General features: G+C 50.6%; 1 protein-coding gene across 2 annotated transcripts in view; it reads right to left on the bottom strand.

Moving 5' to 3' along the window:
* The window catches only part of LOC110515455 (protein jagged-1b), a 134,966-nt gene that overhangs the window by 32,832 nt on the left and 82,392 nt on the right, over positions 1-19,742 (bottom strand). The window contains exons 14-20 of one of the 2 annotated variants that reach the window (XM_036956438.2): positions 15,164-15,328; positions 14,127-14,240; positions 9,328-9,441; positions 8,277-8,390; positions 7,415-7,531; positions 5,498-5,525; positions 2,364-2,449 (exon numbers count right to left, since the gene is read on the bottom strand). In XM_036956438.2, the coding sequence (XP_036812333.2) occupies positions 2,364-2,449; positions 5,498-5,525; positions 7,415-7,531; positions 8,277-8,390; positions 9,328-9,441; positions 14,127-14,240; positions 15,164-15,328 (738 nt within the window). The remainder of the gene's footprint in view (positions 1-2,363; positions 2,450-5,497; positions 5,526-7,414; positions 7,532-8,276; positions 8,391-9,327; positions 9,442-14,126; positions 14,241-15,163; positions 15,329-19,742) is intronic. The other variant, XM_036956439.2, reaches the window with a different exon arrangement.

Genomic DNA, 19,742 nt, shown 5'->3' with positions numbered 1-19,742 from the left:
GACCTGGCCGTTTAATCACCGGCAGAGGGAGACCTGGCCGTTTAATCACCGGCAGAGGGAGACCTGGCCGTTTAATCACCGGCAGAGGGAGACCCGGCTGTTTAATCACCGGCAGAGGGAGACCCGGCAGAGGGAGACCTGGCCGTTTAATCACCGGCAGAGGGAGACCTGGCCGTTTAATCACCGGCAGAGGGAGACCTGGCCGTTTAATCACCGGCAGAGGGAGACCTGGCCGTTTAATCACCGGCAGAGGGAGACCTGGCCGTTTAATCACCGGCAGAGGGAGACCTGGCCGTTTAATCACCGGCAGAGGGAGACCCGGCAGAGGGAGACCTGGCCGTTTAATCACCGGCAGAGGGAGACCTGGCCGTTTAATCACCGGCAGAGGGAGACCCGGCAGAGGGAGACCTGGCCGTTTAATCACCGGCAGAGGGAGACCTGGCCGTTTAATCACCGGCAGAGGGAGACCCGGCAGAGGGAGACCTGACCGTTTAATCACCGGCAGAGGGAGACCTGGCCGTTTAATCACCGGCAGAGGGAGACCCGGCAGAGGGAGACCTGGCCGTTTAATCACCGGCAGAGGGAGACCTGGCCGTTTAATCACCGGCAGAGGGAGACCTGGCCGTTTAATCACCGGCAGAGGGAGACCTGGCCGTTTAATCACCGGCAGAGGGAGACCTGGCCGTTTAATCACCGGCAGAGGGAGACCTGGCCGTTTAATCACCGGCAGAGGGAGACCCGGCAGAGGGAGACCTGACCGTTTAATCACCGGCAGAGGGAGACCTGGCCGTTTAATCACCGGCAGAGGGAGACCTGGCCGTTTAATCACCGGCAGAGGGAGACCTGGCCGTTTAATCACCGGCAGAGGGAGACCTGGCCGTTTAATCAACGGCAGAGGGAGACCTGGCCGTTTAATCACCGGCAGAGGGAGACCTGGCCGTTTAATCACCGGCAGAGGGAGACCTGGCCGTTTAATCACCGGCAGAGGGAGACCTGGCCGTTTAATCACCGGCAGAGGGAGACCTGGCCGTTTAATCACCGGCAGAGGGAGACCTGGCCGTTTAATCACCGGCAGAGGGAGACCTGGCCGTTTAATCACCGGCAGAGGGAGACCTGGCCGTTTAATCACCGGCAGAGGGAGACCTGACCGTTTAATCACCGGCAGAGGGAGACCTGGCCGTTTAATCACCGGCAGAGGGAGACCTGACCGTTTAAATCACCGGCAGAGGGAGACCTGGCCGTTTAATCACCGGCAGAGGGAGACCTGGCCGTTTAATCACCGGCAGAGGGAGACCCGGCAGAGGGAGACCTGACCGTTTAATCACCGGCAGAGGGAGACCCGGCAGAGGGAGACCTGGCCGTTTAATCACCGGCAGAGGGAGACCTGGCCGTTTAATCACCGGCAGAGGGAGACCTGACCGTTTAATCACCGGCAGAGGGAGACCCGGCAGAGGGAGACCTGACCGTTTAATCACCGGCAGAGGGAGACCCGGCAGAGGGAGACCTGGCCGTTTAATCACCGGCAGAGGGAGACCTGGCCGTTTAATCACCGGCAGAGGGAGACCTGGCCGTTTAATCACCGGCAGAGGGAGACCTGGCCGTTTAATCACCGGCAGAGGGAGACCTGGCCGTTTAATCACCGGCAGAGGGAGACCTGGCCATTTAATCACCGGCAGAGGGAGACCTGGCCGTTTAATCACCGGCAGAGAGAGATCTGGCCGTTTAATCACCGGCAGAGAGAGACCCGGCAGAGGGAGACCTGGCCGTGTAATCACCGGCAGAGAGAGACCCGGCAGAGGGAGACCTGGCCGTTTAATCACCGGCAGAGGGAGACCCGGCAGAGGGAGACCTGGCCGTTTAATCACCGGCAGAGGGAGACCTGGCCGTTTAATCACCGGCAGAGGGAGACCTGGCCGTTTAATCACCGGCAGAGGGAGACCTGGCCGTTTAATCACCGGCAGAGGGAGACCTGGCCGTTTAATCACCGGCAGAGGGAGACCTGGCCGTTTAATCACCGGCAGAGGGAGACCTGGCCATTTAATCACCGGCAGAGGGAGACCTGGCCGTTTAATCACCGGCAGAGAGAGATCTGGCCGTTTAATCACCGGCAGAGAGAGACCCGGCAGAGGGAGACCTGGCCGTGTAATCACCGGCAGAGAGAGACCCGGCAGAGGGAGACCTGGCCGTGTAATCACCGGCAGAGAGAGATCTGGCCGTTTAATCACCAGCAGTGTGGCTGTTTGTGACCCAGCGCCCAAAAGAGTGACTGTCCCTTCTCCTCGGCCCCAGCCCAGACCCAGTCACTAACTTACGGCTCAGCCAGAGTGGGTGGGTGAGGAGGGAGAGTCCATGTTAATACGTACTGATCCTGCAGTCTGGCCCAGCGAACCCTGGAGTGCACTCACATCGATACCAGTTATCACCATCCACACAGGTCCCACTGTTATAACTGGAGAGGAGGAGAAGAAGAGGAGAGGAGAGGAGGGAGGAGAGAAGGGAGGAGAGAAGGGGGAGAGAAGGGGGAGAGGAGAGGAGGGGTGAGAGGGGAGGAGGGAGGAGAGGAGGGGTGAGAGGAGAGGAGGGAGGAGAGGAGAGAAGGGGTGAGAGGAGAGGAGAGAAGGGGTGAGAGAAGAGGAGAGGAGGGGTGAAAGGGGAGGAGGGGTGAGAGGGGAGGGGAGAGAAGGGAGGAGAGGAGAGAAGGGAGGAGAGGAGAGAAGGGAGGAGAGGAGAGGAGGGTGAGAGGAAAGGAGGGAGGAGAGAAGGGGTGAGAGGGGAGGAGGGAGGAGAGGAGAGGAGGGGTGAGAGGGGAGGAGGGGTGAGAGGGGAGGAGGGGTGAGAAAAGAGAAGTGAGATAGGAGGGGGAGAGGAGAGGGAGAGGAGGGGTGAGAGGAGAGGAAGGGTTAGAGGAGAGAAGGGGTGAGTGGGGAGGAGAGGGGAGAAGGGAGGAGAGGAGAGAAGGGGTGGGAGGGGAGGAGGGGTGAGAAAAGAGAAGTGCGATAGGAGGGGGAGAGGAGAGGAGTGGTGAGGAGAGGAGGGGTGAGAGGGGAGGAGGGGGAGAGGAGAGGAGACGAGGGGTGAGAAAGGAGAAAGGAGAAGTGAGATAGGAGGGGTGAGAGGAGAGGAGGGAGAGAGACGGAGAGAGAGAAGTTCAGTCTCAGAACAACATCAAAACATCTTGGTCAAACTGAAGTCTCTCAGACTACGTCCCAAATGACACCCTTATCCTCTACATAGAGCCCTATGGGGCCTGGTCTAAAGAATTGTACTATGTAGGGAATAGGCTGCAATTTGGGACATAGATCAAACTAGGAAGGGCAGGGGGATATCTATATCCAACATGACTAGTACTACCATAACCAGTACTATCATAACAAGTACTACAATAACTAGTACTACCATAACCAGTACTACCATAACTAGTACTACAATAACTAGTACTACAATAACTAGTACTACCATAACCAGTACTACCATAACCAGTACTACCATAACCAGTACGACAATAACGAGTACTACCATAACTAGTACTAGAATAACCAGTACTACCATAACCAGTACTACCATAACCAGTACTACCATAACTAGAACTACCATAACTAGTACTACCATAACCAATACTACCATAACCAGTACTACAATAACTAGTACTACCATAACCAGTACTACCATAACCAGTAGTACAATAACTAGTACTACCATAACCAGTAGTACAATAACTAGTACTACCATAACCAGTACTACAATAACTAGTACTACCATAACTAGTACTACCATAACCAGTACTACCATAACCAGTACAACAATAACTAGTACTACCATAACCAGTACTACAATAACTAGTACTACCATAACCAGTAATACCATAACCAGTACTACAATAACCAGTACTACAATAACTAGTACTACCATAACCAGTACTACCATAACCAGTAATACCATAACCAGTACTACCATAACCAGTAATACCATAACCAGTAATACCATAACCAGTACTACCATAACTAGTAATACCATAACCAGTAATACCATAACCAGTACTACCATAACCAGTACTACCATAACTAGTAATACCATAACCAGTACTACCATAACCAGTAATACCATAACCAATACTACCATAGCCAGTACTACCATAGCCAGTACTACCATAACTAGTAATACCATAACCAGTAATACCAAAACCAGTACTACCATAGCCAGTACTACCATAACTAGTACTACCATAACTAGTACTACCATAACCAGTACTACCATAACCAGTAATACCATAATCAGTACTACCATAACCAGTACTACCATAACTAGTAATACAGTAACCAGTACTACCATAGCCAGTACTACCTGTACCTGTACTACTAGTCTGTGTCCTCCGTCCTAACCATTATAGTCTGTGTCCTCCTTCCTAACCATTATAGTCTGTGTCCTCCTTCCTAACCATTATAGTCTGTGTCCTCCTTCCTAACCATTATAGTCTGTGTCCTCCCTCCTAATCATTATAGTCTGTCCTCCCTCCTTATCATTATAGTCTGTGTCCTCCTTCCTAACCATTATAGTCTGTGTCCTCCTTCCTAACCATTATAGTCTGTCCTTCCTAACCATTCTAGTCTGTGTCCTCCTTCCTAACCATTATAGTCTGTGTCCTTCCTAACCATTATAGTCTGTGTCCTCCTTCCTAACCATTATAGTCTGTGTCCTTCCTAACCATTATAGTCTGTGTCCTCCTTCCTAACCATTATAGTCTGTGTCCTCCTTCCTAACCATTATAGTCTGTGTCCTCCTTCCTAACCATTATAGTCTGTGTCCTCCTTCCTAACCATTATAGTCTGTGTCCTCCTTCCTAACCATTATAGTCTGTGTCCTCCTTCCTAACCATTATAGTCTGTGTCCTCCTTCCTAACCATTATAGTCTGTGTCCTCCTTCCTAACCATTATAGTCTGTGTCCTCCTTCCTAACCATTATAGTCTGTGTCCTCCTTCCTAACCATTATAGTCTGTGTCCTCCTTCCTAACCATTATAGTCTGTGTCCTCCTTCCTAACCATTATAGTCTGTGTCCTCCTTCCTAACTATTATAGTCTGTGTCCTCCTTCCTAACCATTATAGTCTGTGTCCTCCTTCCTAACCATTATAGTCTGTGTCCTCCTTCCTAACTATTATAGTCTGTGTCCTCCTTCCTAACCATTATAGTCTGTAAAGGGAATAGGGTGCCATCTTGGATGCAGAACTCAAATGTTCTGGTCAGACAGAGAGAGAGACAGACGCAGAGAGAGAGAGAGACAGACAGAGAGAGAACCTGCATGTGAGAAACTTCAGTACAGACTGCAGAATAAACCTGGGTTCAAATACTATTCGGCATCATTTGAAATAATATTCTGGGCCAGAACCCACCCATCTGGCAGGTTATAGAAAATGTTTAAATATTTGGTACGGTGCAAAGTAGAGGAACACCTTGTTCTGATCTGTCTTGTCTGACTCAATAGGAAATGTGTTCCACTTACCATGGGTGGGGATTACAGTCGTTGGTATCTGGAAAAAAGAGAGAGGAGTTATTTTCACACGCATGTGGAGAGGGGGAGAGAGAGAGAGAGACAGAGAGACAGAGAGAGAGAGAGAGGGAGACAGACAGACAGAGAGAGACATGAGTGTCCAGAGGTTGTGTTAGCGTGCTGTCTTGTCGTGTTTAGCGCCACACGGCCTGGGTTATTAACTCTACCGTGTAAACACCGTGGCCTCTTGCCCTGCTAACAAGGAGCAGGGCCCACACCCCCCGCTTATACCCCCACACCCCTGCTCACACCCCATACACCTACGCCCCTATCCACCCCTACCCCCATACACCCCCGCCCCTACCCCCATACACCCCCGCCCCAATCCCCATACACCCCCCCCCCCATCCCCATACACCCACGCCCCTATCCCCATACACCCACGCCCCTATCCCCATACACCCACGCCCCTATCCCCATACACCCACGCCCCTATCCCCATACACCCCTGCCCCCTACCCCCATACACCCCCGCCACTACCCCCATACACCCACGCCCCTATCCTCCCCTATCCAGAACCCTACTCCTCCCCCATCCAGAACCCTGCTCCTCCCCCATCCAGAACCCTGCTCCTCCCCCATCCAGAACCCTGCTCCTCCCCCATCCAGAACCCTGCTCCTCCCCCATCCAGAACCCTGCTCCTCCCCCATCCAGAACCCTGCTCCTCCCCCATCCAGAACCCTGCCTCCCCCCATTCAGAACCCTGCTCCTCCCCCATCCAGGACCCTGCTCTTCCCCCATCCAGAACCCTGCTCCTCCCCCATCCAGAACCCTGCTCCTCCCCCATCCAGAATCCTGCCTCCCCCCATTCAGAACCCTGCTCCTCCCCCATCCAGGACCCTGCTCTTCCCCCATCCAGAACCCTGCTCCTCCCCCATCCAGAACCCTGCTCCTCCCCCATCCAGAACCTTGCTCCTCCCCCATCCAGAACCCTGCTCCTCCCCCATCCAGAACCCTGCTCCTATATGGTGGTTGGCAACCAACTTTAAGGTGCATTACAACCACCAACTGGACTGGAGTGTGGACAGTTCATCTTTCAATCACCCATGTGGGTATATGCTCCTAAAAACCAATGAGGAGATGAGAGAGACGGGACTTGCAGCGCGATCAAGTGTAATAAATAGAACCAAGTTGTATTTGAGCGACGTGGCCACGCAGACGACGATTACGCCCGTTGATGACCAACAGTTTGGATTAAATTATAGAATAACGTGTACATTTATTTCAAAATGCGAGAGTTAAGGCCCCCCCTCCCTCATCCACAACAATAAGGCCCCCCACCCTCCCCCATCCACAACCATAAGGCTCCCCTCCCTCATCCACAACCATAAGGCCCCCCCTCCCTCATCCACAACCATAAGGCCCCCCCTCCCTCATCCACAACAATAAGGCCCCCCCTCCCTCATCCACAACAATAAGGCCCCCCACCCTCCCCCATCCACAACCATAAGGCTCCCCTCCCTCATCCACAACCATAAGGCCCCCCCTCCCTCATCCACAACCATAAGGCCCCCCCTCCCTCATCCACAACAATAAGGCCCCCCCTCCCTCATCCACAACAATAAGGCCCCCCCTCCCTCATCCACAACAATAAGGCCCCCCACCCTCCCCCATCCACAACCATAAGGCGCCCCTCCCCCCCCCCCCCTCCCCAACCATAAGGCCCCGTCCTCCCAACCATAAGGCCCCGTCCTCCCCCCTCCCCAACCATAAGGCCCCCCACCCTCCCCCATCCACAACCATCCGTCCTCCCCCATCCCCAACCATAAGCCCCACCCCTCCCCCATTCTCAAGGCCATCTTCCTTTAAGCAGGGAACACAGGGAGTGATAGAACAGGTAGGACAGAAGACCTGTGTTGTATACCCACTCTGTTTACAGGTGTCTCCCTCCCAGCCCTCCTTGCAGACGCAGGTGAAGGAGTCCCCGCTGGTCACACAGGTTCCCCCGTACTGACAGGGGTTAGGAAGACAGCTGCTGTTCTTAGCTAAAGGAGGATGAGAGGTGGGTCAGTAGCATTAGTTCATCTGGGTCAAATTCAGCTAAACATTTAAAAACATTGTGCAACAAAGAAGCGAAAGCAAGTGTGTCCTATTAGATGAGTTGAAATAAAATCCTAACAGCCTGGTTAGTGCCTATTGGTCTAGAGCCAGGGGAGGGAGGAGGGGACAGCTATATTACAGGTAGCCCCTCCCTCCCAGACTAACTCACCTATATTACAGGCAGCCCCTCCCTCCCACCCAGACTAACTCACCTATAATACAGGTAGCCCCTCCCACCCAGACTAACTCACCTATATTACAGGAAGCCCCTCCCTCCCTCCCTCCCACCCAGACTAACTCACCTATAATACAGGTAGCCCCTCCCACCCAGACTAACTCACCTATATTACAGGAAGCCCCTCCCTCCCTCCCTCCCACCCAGACTAACTCACCTATATTACAGGTAGCCCCCTCCCTCCCACCCAGACTAACTCACCTATATTACAGGTAGCCCCCTCCCTCCCACCCAGACTAACTCACCTATATTACAGGTAGCCCTCTCCCTCCCACCCAGACTAACTCACCTATATTACAGGTAGCCCCTCCCATCCAGACTAACTCACCTATATTACAGGTAGCCCCCTCCCTCCCATCCAGACTAACTCACCTATATTACAGGTAGCCCCCTCCCTCCCACCCAGACTAACTCACCTATATTACAGGTAGCCCCTCCCATCCAGACTAACTCACCTATATTACAGGTAGCCCCCTCCCATCCAGGGGAACACTTGCACTGGAAGGTGTCTCCCTCATCATGACATGTCCCTCCGTTGTTACAGGTAACCTCGTCACACTGGCTCTCACCTGGAGACACACACATGATTAAAACCAAGCTTTCATAACACACACACATATACAGTACACACACACACACCTGGGTGAATACCTCCACCCATCAGCACGTTTTGTGTTTCTGCTCTTCTGCACCCCAGTATCTCTACTTACACATCATCATCTATCACTCCCGTGTTAATTTGCTATATTGTAATTACTTCACAACTATTGGCCTATTTAATGCCTTACCTCCTTACTCCATTTGCACACACTGTATATAGATTTTTTCTATTGTGTTATTGACTGTACGTTTGTTTATGTGTAACTCTGTGTTGTTGTGTTATTGTGTTATTGACTGTATGTTTGTTTATGTGTAACTCTGTGTTGTTGTGTTATTGTGTTATTGACTGTATGTTTGGTTATGTGTAACTCTGTGTTGTTGTGTTATTGACTGTATGTTTGGTTATGTGTAACTCTGTGTTATTGTGTTATTGACTGTATGTTTGTTTATGTGTAACTCTGTGTTGTTGTGTTATTGACTGTATGTTTGGTTATGTGTAACTCTGTGTTGTTGTGTTATTGTGTTATTGATTGTATGTTTGGTTATGTGTAACTCTGTGTTGTTGTGTTATTGTGTTATTGATTGTATGTTTGGTTATGTGGTACTCTGTGTTGTTGTGTTATTGACTGTATGTTTGGTTATGTGTAACTCTGTGTTGTTGTGTTATTGACTGTATGTTTGGTTATGTGTAACTCTGTGTTGTTGTGTTATTGACTGTATGTTTGGTTATGTGTAACTCTGTGTTTTTGTTTGTGTCTCACTGCTATGCTTTATCTTGGCCAAGTCACAGTTGTAAATGAGAACTTGTTCTCAACTGGCCTCCCTGGTTAAATAAAGGTGAAATAAAAAATAGACATGGGTGATTGTAGAACAGAAAGAATGGGAGGAGAGAGACTGTGTTCTTACGGGAGTGGCAGGTCTTCCCCTTCCAGCCGTTCATACACTCACAGAAGAAATCAGTCACCAGGTCTCGACATGTTCCTCCGTTATGACATGGACTAGTGCTGCAGTCATCTATATCTGGAGGAGAGGAGGAGAGGAGGGGGAGAGGGGGGAGGAGGAGAGGGAGAGGAGGGGGGAGGAGAGGGAGAGGAGGGGGGAGGAGGGGGAGAGGGAGAGGAGGAGAGGGAGGGGGAGAGGAGGAGGAGGGAGAGGGGGGAGGAGGAGAGGGGGAGGAGGAGAGGGAGAGGAGGGGGGAGGAGAGGGGGAGGAGGAGAGGGAGAGGAGGGGGGAGGAGGAGGGGGGAGGAGGAGAGGGAGAGGAGGGGGAGGAGGAGAGGGAGAGAAGGGAGGGGGAGGAGGAGGAGAGGGAGAAGAGGGGGGAGGAGGAGAGGGAGAGGAGGGTGGAGGATGAGATGGAAAGGAGGAGAGGGGGAGATGAGGGAGGAGGAGAAGGAGAGGAGGGAGGAGGAGACGGAGAGGAGGAGATGGAGAGGGGGGAGGAGGAGAGGGAGAGGGAGAGAAGGAGATGGAGAGGGGGAGGAGGAGAGGGAGAGGATGGGGGAGGAGGAGAGGGAGAGGATGGGGAGGAGGAGAGGGAGAGGATGGGGGGGAGGAGAGGGAGAGGGAGAAGAGGGGGGAGGAGGATAGGGAGAGGAGAGGGAGAGGAGGGGGGAGGAGAGGGAGAGGGGGGAGGGGGGAGGGGGGAGGAGAGGGAAAAGAGGAGAAGGAGAGAGGGGAGGGAGGAGGAGAGGGAAAGGAGGAGAAGGAGAAGGAGAGGGAGAGGGGGAGGAGGAGAGGGGCAGGAGGGGGGAGAGGGGCAGGAGGGGGGAGGAGGAGAGCGAGAGAGAGGACAGGCAGAGTCAAACCAGCTCCACATCAGGGATCATTAACTAGATTCAGCCACAGGCCAATATTATCTGGAGCTGATGGGGGAGGAGGGAGCCAGAACATAATTTTAAATAAATACTAGACTGCAAATTGACTGCAAGAATCCCAAACAGATATAATATTTGACTAAAACATAACATTTCAAACCTGGCTTAAATGTGTATACGATCTCTCTATTATGGCGGGAACAGATTAACAATGTATCACTTGCAGCTAATTTACTGCTGTTTTAACCTTTTGCGTGTAGGGGACAGTATTTTCGTATTTGGCTAAAAAACGTACCCATTTGAAACTGCCTATTTCTCAGCCCCAGAAACTAGAATATGCATATAATCAGATTAGGATAGAAAACACTCTAAAGTTTCCAAAACTGTAAAAATATTGTCTGTGAGTATAACAGAACTGATATTACAGGCAAAAGCCTGAGGAAAATCCAATCAGGAAGTGCCTCTTATTTTGAAACCTCTCTGTTCCTATGCATGCCTATCTTCCATTTAAAGGGATATCAACCAAATTCATTTTTCTATGGCTTCCCTAAGGTGTCAACAGTCTTTAGACATAGTTTTAGGCTTTTATTTTGAAAAATGAGCGTGAAAGATCACATTGTGTAAGTGGATAGGTGGGGGCGCTCAGGGTGAGTTTTGCGCTATAGAGTAAAGCGGCCATTGTTCCTCCCGGTACTATTGAAAAAGCTACACACTCGGTTGATATATTATCGAATATATATTTTAAAAACTACCTGAGGAATGATTATAAAAAACATTTGACATATTTCTGTGGACATTAAGGATATTATTTGGAATATACGTCTGCGTTGTCATGACCGCTCTTTCCTGTGGATTTCTGAACATAACGCGACAAACAAACGGAGGTATTTTGGGTATAAAATAATCTTTATGGAACAAAAGGAACATTTGTTGTGTCAGTCTCGTGAGTGAAAACATGCGAAGATCATCAAAGGTAAACGATTAATTTGATTGCTTTTCTGATTTTCGTGACCTAGCTACTTAATGCTTAGTGTACATAATGTTATGCTGTGCTATCGATAAACTTACACAAATGCTTGGATTGCTTTCGCTGTAAAGCATAATTTCAAAATCTGAGACGACAGGTGGATTAACAAAAGGCTAAGCTGTGTTTTGCAATATTGCACTTGTGATTTCATGAATATGAATATTTTGTAGTAATATTATTTGACCGCTATGCTATTCAGCGATTGCTGACGAAAATGATCCCATTTACGGGAAGGGTAGCGTCAAGAAGTTAACGTCTTTCATGTCCAACAACAGAAGGAAAATCACCCGGCCGCCAGCTGGGAAACCCTGTTCTACGTATGCACAGTGGGCCTCCAGCTGGGAAACCCTGCTCTACGTATGCACAGTGGGCCTCCAGCTGGGAAACCCTGCTCTACGTATGCACCGTGGGCCTCCAGTTGGGAAACCCTGCTCTACGTATGCACCGTGGGCCTCCAGTTGTGAAACCCTGCTCTACGTATGCACCGTGGGCCTCCAGTTGTGAAACCCTGCTCTACGTATGCACCGTGGGCCTCCAGTTGGGAAACCCTGCTCTATGTATGCACCGTGGGCCTCCAGCTGGGAAACCCTGCTCTACGTATGCACCGTGGGCCTCCAGTTGGGAAACCCTGCTCTACGTATGCACCGTGGGCCTCCAGTTGTGAAACCCTGCTCTACGTATGCACCGTGGGCCTCCAGTTGGGAAACCCTGCTCTACGTATGCACCGTGGGCCTCCAGCTGCGAAACCCTGCTCTATGTATGCACCGTGGGCCTTCAGTTTGGAAACCCTGCTCTACGTATGCACCGTGGGCCTCCAGTTGTCAAACCCTGCTCTACGAATGAGGCTCAGTAGTGTGTGTGGCCTCCACATGCCTGATTGACCTCCCTACAATGCCTGGGCATGCTCCTGATGAGGTGGCGGATGGTCTCCTGAGGGATCTCCTCCCAGACCTGGACTAAAGCATCCACCAACTCCTGGGCAGTCTGTGGTGCAACATGGCGTTGGTGGATGATGTCCCAGATGTGCTCAATTGGATTCAGGTCTGGGGAACGGGCGGGCCAGTCCATAGCATCAATGCCTTCCTCTTGCAGGAACTGCTGACACACTCCAGCCACATGAGGTCTAGCATTGTCTTGCATTAGGAGGAACCCAGGGCCAACCACACCAGCATATGGTCTCACAAGGGGTCTGAGGATCTCATCTCGGTACCTAATGGCAGTGAGGCTACCTCTGGCGAGCACATGGAGGGCTGTGCGGGCCCCCAAAGAAATGCCAACCCACACCATGACTGACCCACCGCCAAACCAGTCATGCTGGAGGATGTTGCAGGCAGCAGAACGTTCTCCACGGCGTCTCCAGACTGGCACGTCTGTCTCAGTGTGAACCTACTTTCATCTGTGAAGAGCACAGGGCGCCAGTGGCGAATTTGCCAATCTTGGTGTTCTCTAGCAAATGCCAAACGTCCTGCACGGTGTTGGGCTGTAAAGCACAACCCCCACCTGTGGACGTCGGGCCCTCATACCACTCTCATGGAGTCTGTTTCTGACCGTTTGAGCAGACACATGCACATTTGTGGCCTGCTGGAGGTAATTTTGCAGGGCTCTGGCAGTGCTCCTCCTGCTCCACCTTGCACAAAGGCGGAGGTAGCGGTCCTGCTGCTGGGTTGTTGCCCTCCTACGGCCTCCTCCACGTCTCCTGATGTACTGGCCTGTCTCCTGGTAGCGCCTCCAAGCTCTGGACACTACGCTGACAGACACAGCAAACCTTCTGTGCTGCCTGTCAGGGGGCTGGTCTAGTGGTAGTGCTGCCTGCCAGGGGGCTGGTCTAGTGGTAGTGCTGCCTGCCTGCCAGGGGGCTGGTCTAGTGGTAGTGCTGCCTGCCTGTCAGGGCGCTGGTCTAGTGGTAGTGCTGCTTGCCAGGGGGCTGGTCTAGTGGTAGGGCTGCCTGCCAGGGGGATGATCTAGTGGTAGTGCTGCCTGCCAGGGGGCTGGTCTAGTGGTAGTGCTGCCTGCCTGCCAGGGGGCTGGTCTAGTGGTAGTGCTGCCTGCCTGCCAGGGGGCTGGTCTAGTGGTAGTGCTGCCTGCCTGCCAGGGGGCTGGTCTAGTGGTAGTGCTGCCTGCCTGCCAAGGGGCTGGTCTAGTGGTAGTGCTGCCTGCCAGGGGCTGGTCTAGTGGTAGTGTTGCCTGCCAGGGGCTGGTCTAGTGGTAATGCTGCCTGCCAGGAGGTTGGTCTAGTGGTAGTGTTGCCTGCCAGGGGCTGGTCTAGTGATAGTGCTGCCTGCCAGGGGGCTGGTCTAGTGGTAATGCTGCCTGCCAGGAGGTTGGTCTAGTGGTAGTGCTGCCTGCCTGCCAGGGGGCTGGTCTAGTGGTAATGCTGCCTGCCTGCCAGGGGGCTGGTCTAGTGGTAGTGCTGCCTGCCTGCCAGGGGGCTGGTCTAGTGGTAGTGCTGCCTGCCTGCCAGGGGGCTGGTCTAGTGGTAGTGCTGCCTGCCAGGGGGCTGGTCTAGTGGTAGTGCTGCCTGCCTGCCAGGAGGTTGGTCTAGTGGTAGTGCTGCCTGCCTGCCAGGGGGCTGGTCTAGTGGTAGTGCTGCCTGCCTGCCAGGGGGCTGGTCTAGTGGTAGTGCTGCCTGCCTGCCAAGGGGCTGGTCTAGTGGTAGTGCTGCCTGCCTGCCAGGGGGCTGGTCTAGTGGTAGTGCTGCCTGCCTGCCAGGGGGCTGGTCTAGTGGTAGTGCTGCCTGCCTGCCAGGGGGCTGGTCTAGTGGTAGTGCTGCCTGCCTGCCAAGGGGCTGGTCTAGTGGTAGTGCTGCCTGCCTGCCAGGTGGCTGGTCTACATTTTTCTAAACATAAAAAACAGTGCACTTACTGATCTCACAGTGGTCCCCCTCCCAGCCGTCTCCACAGATACACTGGTACACACTGACTTTATCTATACAGGTTCCTCCAGTACCACACGGGCTGCTCTCACAATCATTAATATCTGAGGGGAAAGGGAGAGAGGGGGGAGAGAGAGGGGTGGAGAGGGGGGGAGAGAAGGAGAGCGGGGGGGAGAGAGGGGGGAGAGGGGGAGAGGGAGTGAGGGGGGAGAGAGGGAGGGAGAGGGGGTGAGAGGGAGGGAGAGATAGGTGGAGAGAGGGGGAAAGGGAGAGAGAGGGGGAGAAAGGAAGAGAGGGGGGAGGGGGGGAAAGGGTGAGAGAGGTGGAGAGAGGGGGAGAGAGGGGGAAAGAGGGAGAGAGGTGGAGAGGGGGAAAGGGAGAGAAGAGGGAGAGAGAGAGAGGGGGAGAGAGGGGGGGAGAGAAGGAGAGCGGGGGGGAGAGAGGGGGGAGAGGGGGAGAGGGAGTGAGGGGGGAGAGAGGGAGGGAGAGGGGGGGAGAGGGAGGGAGAGATAGGTGGAGAGAGGGGGAAAGGGAGAGAGAGGGGGAGAAAGGAAGAGAGGGGGGAGGGGGGGAAAGGGTGAGAGAGGTGGAGAGAGGGGGAAAGGGAGAGAAGAGGGAGAGAGGGAGAGGGAGAGAGGGGGAGAGAGGGGGGGAGAGAAGGAGAGAGGGGGGAGAGAGGGGGGAGAGAGGGAGAGAGGGGGGGAGAGAAGGAGAGAGGGGGGGGAGGGGGGAGAGAGGGGAAAGGGATAGGAAGAGTGTGTTGTGACAAGGTAGAGGTGGTATACAGAACATTGCCCTATTTGGTAAAAGACCAAGTCCATATTATGGAACGAACAGCTCAAATTAGAAAAGAGAAACGACAGTCCATCATTACTTTAAGACATGAAGGTTAGTCAATACAGAAAATGTCAAGCACATTATGTAGGTCAATGTAATGTCTATGCAGGTCAATGTAATGTCTATGTAGGTCTATGCAGGTCTATGTAGGCCTATGAACCCTCTATGAATGCTCTTTGTCATGTCTTACTCTCGTGACAGTATGTGCCTCTGAAGCCCTCCTGACAGTCACAGCTGAACTGTCCTCCAGCCTGGCTCCGACAGCGTCCGTGAGGCCCACACACGTTGGAGGAGATGTACCGCTCCCCTCCAGGGGTACTGTTGGATCCCACGGCAACCGTGCAGCTGTCAATCACTGTGGGGGGGGGGGGGGGGGGGGGGAGGGGGATGAAACAACCTCTGATTTGGTAAAAACCTGAGGGACGGGCCTGAACAGAGCTATGAATGCTGAGGGACGGGCCTGAACAGAGCTATGAATGCTGAGGGACGGGCCTGAACAGAGCTATGAATGCTGAGGGACGGGCCTGAACAGAGCTATGAATGCTGAGGGACGGGCCTGAACAGAGCTATGAATGCTGAGGGACGGGCCTGAACAGAGCTATGGATGCTGAGGGACGGGCCTGAACAGAGCTATGGATGCTGAGGGACGGGCCTGAACAGAGCTATGGATGCTGAGGGACGGGCCTGAACAGAGCTATGGATGCTGAGGGACGGGCCTGAACAGAGCTATGAATGCTGAGGGACGGGCCTGAACAGAGCTATGAATGCTGAGGGACGGGCCTGAACAGAGCTATGAATGCTGAGGGACGGGCCTGAGCAGAGTTATGGATGCTGAGGGACGGGCCTGAACAGAGCTATGAATGCAAGGACTGACCATCCATGATATCAACAATATAGTTATAACCATGTTATGAAGCTATACAGGACTGACCATCCATGATATCAACATTATAGTTATAACCATGTTATGAGGCTATACAGGACTGACCATCCATGATATCAACATTATGGTTATAACCATGTTATGAGGCTATACAGGACTGACCATCCATGATATCAACATTATAGTTATAACCATGTTATGAAGCTATACAGGACTGACCATCCATGATATCAACATTATAGTTATAACCATGTTATGAGGCTATACAGGACTGACCATCCATGATATCAACATTATGGTTATAACCATGTTATGAGGCTATACAGGACTGACCATCCATGATATCAACATTATAGTTATAACCATGTTATGAAGCTATACAGGACTGACCATCCATGATATCAACATTATAGTTATAACCATGTTATGAGGTTATACAGGACTGACCATCCATGATATCAACATTATAGTTATAACCATGTTATGAAGCTATACAGGACTGACCATCCATGATATCAACATTATAGTTATAACCATGTTATGAGGCTATACAGGACTGACCATCCATGATATCAACATTATAGTTATAACCATGTTATGAAGCTATACAGGACTGACCATCCATGATATCAACATTATAGTTATAACCATGTTATGAGGTTATACAGGACTGACCATTCATGATATCAACATTATAGTTATAACCATGTTATGAGGCTATACAGGACTGACCATCCATGATATCAACATTATAGTTATAACCATGTTATGAAGCTATACAGGACTGACCATCCATGATATCAACATTATAGTTATAACCATGTTATGAAGCTATACAGGACTGACCATCCATGATATCAACATTATAGTTATAACCATGTTATGAGGCTATACAGATCTGACCATCCATGATATCAACATTATAGTTATAACCATGTTATGAGGATATACAGGACTGACCATCCATGATATCAATATTATAGTTATAACCATGTTATAACCAATGTTTACAAAACACACACACATACACACACACACACACAGTCAGTAGAGATGACATGTAAGTCTTGTGTATGTGTGTTCCAGTGACAGGGAGACCGTGCGCAGGGAACAGTCGTGTCACCCCTGATTTAGCCAAGTGGGATGAGGACTGCAACACATGCCAGTGCTTTAATGGGAAGGTTGTCTGTACTCGAGTACGTATCTAAACTCTTACCTTTACCTTGTTAACAAACTATAAACTCTTACCTTTACCTTGTTAACAAACTATAAACTCTTACCTTTACCTTGTTAACAAACTATAAACTCTTACCTTTACCTTGTTAACAAACTATAAACTCTTACCTTTACCTTGTTAACAAACTATAAACTCTTACCTTTACCTAAAGTTGAAGTTTACATACACTCAGGTTGGAGTCATTAAAATGTGTTTTTCAACCACTCCACAAATGTCTTGTTAACAAACTATAGTTTTGGCAATTCGATTAGGGCATCTACTTCGTGCATGACACAAGTAATTTTTCCAACAATTGTGTACAGACAGATTATTTCACTTATGATTCACTCTATCACAATTCCAATGGGTCAGAAGTTTACATACACTAAGTTGACTGTGCCTTTAAACAGCTTGGAAAATTCCAGAAAATTATGTCATGGCTTTAGAAGCTTCTGATAGGCTAATTGACATAACTTGAGTCAATTGGAGGTGTACCTGTGGATGTATTTCAAGGCCTACCTTCAAAATCAGTGGCTCTTTGCTTGACATCATGGGAAAATCAAAAGAAATCAGCCAAGACCTCAGAATAAAATTGTAGACCTCCACAAGTCTGGTTCATACTTGGGAGCAATTTCCAAATGCCTGAAGGTACCATGTTCATCTGTACAAACAATAGTACGCAAGTATAAACACCATGAGACCACGCAGCTGTCATACCGCTCAGGAAAGAGACGCGTTCTGTCTTCTAGAGATGAACGTACTTTGGTGTGAAAAGTGCAAATCAATCCCAGAACAACAACAAAGGACCTTGTGAAGATGCTGGAGGAAACAGGTACAAAAGTATCTATATCCACAGTAAAACAAGTCCTATATCGACATAACCTGAAAGGCCACTCAGCAAGGAAGAAGTCCTTGCTCCAAAACTGCCATTAAAAAGCCAGACTACGGTTTGCAACTGCACATGGGGACAAAGATCGTACTTTTTTGGAGAAATGTCATCTGGTCTGATGAAACAAAATCAGAACTGTTTGGCCATAATGACCATCGTTATAGTTGGAGGAAAAAGGGGGAGGGTTGCAAGCTGAAGAACACCATCCCAACTGTGAAGCACGGGGGTGGCAGCATCATGTTGTGGGGGTGCTTTGCTGCAGGAGGGACTGGTGCACTTCACAAAATAGATGGCATCATGAGGGAGGAAAATGATGTGGATATATTAAAGCAACATCTCAAGACATCAGTCAGGAAGTTAAAGCTTGGTTGCAAATGGGTCTTCCAAATGGGCAATGACCCCAAGCATATTTCCAAAGTTGTGGCAAAATGGCTTAAGGACAACAATGTCAAGGTATTGGAGTGGCCATCACAAAGCCCTAACCTCAATCCTATAGCAAATGTGTGGGCAGACCTGAAAAAGTGTGTGTGAGCAAGAAGGCCTACAAACCTGACTCAGTTACACCAGCTCTGTCAGGAGGAATGAGCCAAAATTCACCCAACTTATTGTGGGGAACTTACCCGAAACGTTTGACCCAAGTTAAACAATTTAAGGCAATGCTACCCAATACTAATTGAGTGTATGTAAATTTCTGACCCACTGGGAATGTGATGAAAGAAATAAAAGCTGAAATAAATCATGCTCTCTACTATTCTTCTGACATTTCACATTCTTAAAATAAGGTGGTGATCCTAACTGACCTAAAACAGGGATTTCTTATTAGGATTAAATGTCAGGAATTGTGAAAAACTCAGGTTAATTGTATTTGCCTAAGGTGTTATGTAAACTTCCGACTTCAACTGTAGATGTATCTTAGAGGGCTGCAAAACTCTGCTACCTTTCCCCAAAAAATTCCAGGTTTTCCAGAAGTCCTCATTAGAGTTCCCAGTTGGAGGATTCCTGGATTCAGGGGGGAATTATCAGGGAGGGAGCTGGCATTTGGATTCCTGGATTCAGGGAGGGAGCTGGGATTGGGATTCCTGGATTCAGGAGGAATTATCAGGGAGGGAGCTGGGATTGGGATTCCTGGATTCAGGGGGGAATTATCAGGGAGGGAGCTGGGATTGGGATTCCTGGATTCAGGAGGAATTATCAGGGAGGGAGCTGGGATTGGGAATCCTGGATTCAGGGGGGAATTATCAGGGAGGGAGCTGGGATTGGGATTCCTGGATTCAGGGGGAATTATCAGGGAGGGAGCTGGGATTGGGATTCCTGGATTCAGAGGGGAATTATCAGGGAGGGACCTGGGATTGGGAATCCTAGAAAACCTGGCAATGTTGGGAAAGTCACTGTAATTTTTTAACCCTGGTGTCTTGAATGTGTCTTTCCTGTATCTCACATTTAGATATTTTGGTTTTACAGACGTGATGTATTGATTGATTCTTTAATTGATTGATTTCAGATGTGGTGTGGTCTTAGGTCCTGCCGAGTCAGCGGGGGGGTTAAAGGCCACGGTAGCAGAGGAGGTGGGGTCGGGTGTCTGTCTGGTCAGAGCTGTGTACCAATCAGGGAGGAGCAGTGTTTCATCCGACCGTGTCTGGGTCAGGGGGAGTGCCACCCCTCCTCTCCACCGCCCAACAAATGCCACCCCAGCTCCGGTTACCACGACAACAGCTGTGCTAACGTAACACTTACGTTCACCAAAGAGACCATGCCCAGGGTGAGTCAGAGTAGAGAGATTA

The sequence above is a fragment of the Oncorhynchus mykiss genome, chromosome 20 (assembly GCF_057628025.1).
Source record: "Oncorhynchus mykiss isolate SJ-2025 chromosome 20, ASM5762802v1, whole genome shotgun sequence".
Classification (NCBI taxonomy): domain Eukaryota; kingdom Metazoa; phylum Chordata; class Actinopteri; order Salmoniformes; family Salmonidae; genus Oncorhynchus; species Oncorhynchus mykiss.
Note: the sequence above shows the minus strand (reverse complement) of the source record. Positions and strands in the feature narration are given on the sequence as shown.